The sequence below is a fragment of the Sorex araneus genome, chromosome 3, assembly GCF_027595985.1.
Source record: "Sorex araneus isolate mSorAra2 chromosome 3, mSorAra2.pri, whole genome shotgun sequence".
Lineage (NCBI taxonomy): Eukaryota > Metazoa > Chordata > Mammalia > Eulipotyphla > Soricidae > Sorex > Sorex araneus.
In genome coordinates, this window is record NC_073304.1 from 77235468 (window position 1) to 77241169 (window position 5702).

Below are 5702 nucleotides of genomic sequence, written 5' to 3' on the forward strand. Positions count from 1 at the left end.
GGGTTGGCCATGTGACTGTGTGCAAGCAAATGTTTTAATTTTGTAAGTCTTTGAGGCCCAAGCCAACATTCTGAAGTCACATACTAAGGATACAAATTCTTCGTAATTTAATAGCTCAATAAAATATTTCAATAAAATTAGACTAGCAGATACTTTTTGGGGTTAATAATTATGACACAAAACATTTTTTGTTATCTTAAAAGCTCTCTAATCTCTCTTGGTTGTCATCCTCATCTTATCACTTATTCAAATAAATACTTGGACAACTTCATAACTGTGGTTAATTTCTTCCTTAGTTGTAAATCTATTCAACTATCTGATGCAAGTCTTTAAAAAAATGCAGGACTGATCATTCTACAGTCCCACTCATAGATCAGCATGGAACAGAAACAGACCAGTGACTGTAAGACCAAGGAGTTGGCAATTAGAAAATGTAGACAAATGAAGTTTTGCTCAAGTGGGCACCAGTAACGTTTCAATTGTGAGACTTCTTGTTACTGTTTTTGGCATATTGAATATGCCACAGGTGGCTTTCCAGGCTCTGCTGTGCAGGCAGGATACTCTCAGTAGCTTGCCGGGCTCTCTGAGAAGGATGGAGGAATTGAACCCAGGTCAGCCTTGTGCAAGACAAATGCCCTACTCTTTGTGTTATCACTCCAGTCTAGACAAATATAGAGAATATTTTTTTTTTGGTTGTGAGAAAGTGATGATTAAATTAGATGTGGCAAATATTCACTATATTTTGAGAAAATCTATAATGTAGATGGAAGAGATGAAATAAATGCTATATTCCCTGATATGCAGCAGGCAGAGGAGATGGAGAAGAAGAACAACACAGTTGTAACAGAATTCATTCTCCTTGGTCTGACCCAGTCACAAAATATTCAGCTACTAGTTTTTGTGCTGATTTTAATTTTCTACCTCATCATTCTCCCTGGGAATTTGCTCATCATCCTTACCATCAAATTAGACCCTGGCCTCTCAGCCCCTCTTTACTTCTTTCTGGGAAACTTGGCCTTCCTGGACGCATCCTACTCCTTCATTGTGGCTCCCAGGATGCTGATGGACTTCCTTTCTGAGAAGAAGATAATCTCCTACAGAAGCTGCATTGCTCAGCTTTTCTTCTTGCACTTCCTTGGAGGAGGCGAAGGGCTGCTCCTTGTGGTGATGGCCTTTGATCGCTACATTGCCATTTGTCGACCTTTGTACTATTCAACTGTCATGAACCCCAGAGCGTGTTATGTCATGTTGTTTGGTCTGTGGCTTGGAGGTTTCATTCACTCCATTATCCAGGTAGCAATCATCCTCCGTTTACCCTTCTGTGGCCCAAATGAACTAGATAATTTCTTCTGTGATGTGCCACAGGTTATCAAGTTGGCCTGCACGGATACCTTTGCAGTGGAACTCTTGATGGTTTTCAACAGTGGTCTCCTCACTCTTCTCTGCTTCCTGGGACTTCTTGCCTCCTACGCAGTCATCCTCTGCCATGTCCATGGGTCTGCTGGTGAAGGGAAGAGCAAGGCGATATCCACATGCACCACTCATATCATCATCATACTTCTTATGTTTGGACCTGCTATCTTCATTTACACGCGTCCATTCCGAGCCTTGCCAGCTGACAAGGTGGTTTCTTTTTTCCACACAGTCATTTTCCCACTGATGAATCCTGTGATTTATACCCTTCGAAATCAGGAAGTGAAAGCTTCTATGAAGAAATTGCTAATTCGGCATGTGGTGTTCTGAAGGGATTTTACAAAAAAAAAAATCGAGAAAGGAAAATTCTGGCTGCAAGTCATTCATTCTTTCAAACAAATATTGTTTTTCATTGAGTGACCTCCTCTTTTAGGTACTATTGTGAAGAATGGGAGACGTCATACCTAAGTAGAGAATTAAGTTGGTATATATGACGGATGTGAAAAGAACAATGGAGTGGTTGGAATATAATGAGTATTTGAGATTTAGGAGTTAAATTTCAGGACTGTATAGGTCAATTAATTTATGACTCCTGTTGAAAGATGTTTTCATCGTAATTGCACTAAGTATTCATCTTCATGTTGTGACTCACCTACACTATTCGATAGTTTAGAAAACCTCAAGAGTTTGGCCAGGAGCCAAGTGTTAAGGAAAGAAGGGGAACAGGAGCTGAACATTTTCTAACAAAGGATGCAAAAATATTGAAATCTGAAAACACTTCAAATACCAAACTGGATGTCTGACTTTAAAGTTTTTTTTCTATTGTTCCTCTCTGTTGTTGTTATACTTGCAATTTGCTAAAAAGAGGGATTTTTCATGGTGTGGGTGAGAAACAAAAATCAGAATTTTCACATTCTTGACCATCATTGTAATAATATTGCTTTAATGTTGATGTGTACAGAATTGAAATTTAAGGAATCAAAATTATCTTAATTATGCTAAAACCCCTCTCAGTTTTAAATGCTGACATTAAAGATGTTCCTTGGTGGCAGCTAGCAGATGTTAGAGGTAGATGTAAATTCAGCTTAGTTAAAGATGCTTCTATGTCCGACTCAGTTTGAAACTTTGAAGAAATCTGTGTGATTTGATCTTTGTTGTAACTTCTGCACAGATGAAAAAGATTTGGTTCTAAAATACCAAGAAAAATAAAGTGCAGTATTATTCCCCCCCCCCTACACTGAATTTTCAGTAGAAACTGTCAGGAATTAAAAAATCTGGGCACTGTACCAAGAAAATAAAGTGGAAGAGTACCAATCGAAATATATGAAGGGATTATAAGACAAGAAACAATAGAACTTTAGTAATATTTGAAACCTGAAGAAATTCTGAGATCAAACAAACACTGGTTTGGATACTGCAAATAAAAATTAGTAAAGATTGTTAAGATAGGTTAATAGAAATAAAATGAAGGATAGAGAAAAAGATTGAAACTATCTGTAACATAATGTCAGTTATTTTGGAGCAAGAGCAAATATTTAATTATATTTGTAATTAGAATTACTGAAGAAGATAAGAGACTGGGATAAAGAAAATAGCTATTAAGGAACCCCCATATTTCATAAAAACATCAATCCAGATAGCGAAAAAAATTAGAAAAATTTAATCTGTTTACACATAAAGCCATCTTGTAACTGATGTTGACTAAATATGAAAAGAAAATCTTAAAAGCAGTCAGAGGAAAAGAAACTGTTTAGAGGAATGACAATAAAAATGGTTAACATTTTATCTGAAGCAGCAGAAACATTATCAATGAAATTACATAAAATTCTGAAAGAATCAAATTTTCCCATTAGAACTTTATGTTCTATTAGAATGTTTTTTTCATAAAATTTCTACATTCATAAATCTCTCAGTTTATAAGGTTATGATATATCATTTATTTTTATCTTGCTATTAAAATTTTTTTCAGATAATGCCAAACAATATATTTTCATTATTGTGTATACTAACATATATAATATTTTAAATATCCTTGCAATATTTAGTTATTTATACTATTATTAAAATTTATTTGCATATTTTAAATTTTGGATATTTATCAAATTTGTTTATTAATAGAATATAATCCATAATCATAATTGCTGATTATTCATAAACTTTTTTGAGGAGATTCACAGAGAATATAGTTAACAATAATAATAGCTGCTTTGCTTTTATACATGGTTATATGAAGGTGGTGAACAGAGACAGTAATGCAGTTTTACCTCTATATTTTTTTCCTCTCTTTGCATCTTGACTTCTTTTCTGTTCATTGCGGTACCAGATTTTTCAGTTTTGATAAACATAAAACCTTTTTCTAAAATTTTTTTAAAAAACATTTATGTATAAAAATAACAACAAATAAGAAAGAAAAAAATAACATAAGTAACCATTAATTTGGAGAGAAAAAATATAAATCATGTAAGCATGCCCATGTTGTAAAAAAATAATTTATGTATCACTTTTATGAATACCTCTCAAAAAAACTTCAATGACCACTCCTTTGTATCCTCTACAGTGTTTTGTGAGCACTTACAATACATGATGCTTGTAGAGTCATTCAATGGTTGTTAAAACTGAGTCGAAATCTAAGGAGTGACAAAAACCAAACAAATCTCTCAGTAATAGAGCTAAACAATATCTTGTCAATATTTTAAGAAGTAAAAAAAAAAAGACCCCATTTACTGGCAAAGAAACAGTTGGGGAGAAGTGCTGTTTTACAAAGCCAAAGAATCTATGGAAATTGAGCCAGCCGTACATACTGAACTTTTCATTGACTAAGAACTTTTTCATGTCAGTATGTTTTTTTTTTGGTACGTGCTATTTTGTTCAGTAAATTAGCCTTATCACGGCAGAGCCTGGCAAGCTACCCTTGGCATATTCGATATGCCAAAACCAGTAACAATAATGGGCCTCATTCCCCTGACTCTGAACGAGACAGGGAAGAGTGGAGACATTACTGGCACCTGCTCAAGCAAACCAGCAAACTGAGCAATGGGACAACAGTGATACAGTGATACAGTGAAATTAGCTATAATATTGTCTGAGGTCAAATTGAGGATAGAATTCTTAAAAATGATCTGCTGTTGTTTACTTGATTCTTTTTTCTTAAGTTCTAAACTAAAACTTTTCCAAATGAATTGAAAAAACCTCCAAACCTGAGAACTGGTTTAAATCTTCATATTAATTTTGTCTCGTGCATTAGAATGAACCTAAAGAAGTTAGCAAAATCCCAAATTTTGGTAAAGTTGTAGAAAAATATCACATTTTTGGAAAGCCTTTGATATCAACAATTTAACTTACTCTCTGTGTATACATACAATCCTTACCACTTAGGCTTTTTTTTCTAATCTCTTTTCTTTCCTGCTTTCTGTTCTATTTTGATATTCTGTATTTTAACTTTCTCTGTACTTATTTTATCTTTTTAATTCCCATTTCTACTTCTTACACTATCTTTGAATTGAAAATAGATTGGACCAAATATGTCTTGGCTATATAGGTTTACTTCGCGAAAATCTGTGTTCATTATTTCAATAGTAAAATGACTCATAAGTTCAGACTTATGTTAAAAGCAAAACAATAAAAATAAGCTAGAATATAATTTAGGTGCACTTAATCGTTCTGACCTTAATTTTAAATTTAAATATAAAAATCACAAAGTTCTTATTCTTGAACAGTAAACAAAAACAAAACTCTCAAATACTGAGTTTATAATGCATTTTTTTCATGTCCTATTTGGGAGGCAACTTCTGGGGATCTAGTCTATCCATCACGTGACATTTCTTTTCTCTATGAAGAATTATGCCTCTAAAATGTTAATGACGCCATTTAATTTCTTCCTGCTATGTCTATACAGTAATATTTGGATTTTTTACCATGAAACTGATTAAATCTTGAAATGAGCCATTGTATGTAAAATTATCATACAGAACCCCAGATATTTATAAAGTTATAGTCATTTTTATAAATAATTATTGAATAACTTTATGAAGGTAGTATTGGATCTCCCACGGTCTATGTCTAGACCTCACACTGGTTTCTTGTTGGTTTTGACCCTTGATATCCAGTGAACATCGTCCTTGGTCCATGCTAGTGTCTCATTGGCTCCATCCTTTGAGGTCCATGGGTTCTACACCAGAATTTCCTTATCCATGGGTCTAGTACTTTGATCACTGATGCTCTCAATAGTTTGCTGGTTTTTTTTTTCCTTCTGATGCTGTGCCATTTGTCTCTCCTTGTTTTTGCTTGCT

The 5702-nt window shown here is 34.0% G+C and overlaps 1 protein-coding gene across 1 annotated transcript; it reads left to right on the forward strand.

Annotated features, from left to right (window-relative positions):
- The first annotated feature begins 813 nt into the window (after positions 1 to 813).
- Positions 814 to 1743, forward strand: LOC101537728 (olfactory receptor 4N4C). The gene has a single exon (XM_004609726.2). The coding sequence runs from the start codon at positions 817 to 819 to the stop codon at positions 1741 to 1743; it is 927 nt and encodes a 308-aa protein (XP_004609783.2). The 5' UTR covers positions 814 to 816.
- The last annotated feature ends 3959 nt before the right edge of the window (positions 1744 to 5702 follow it).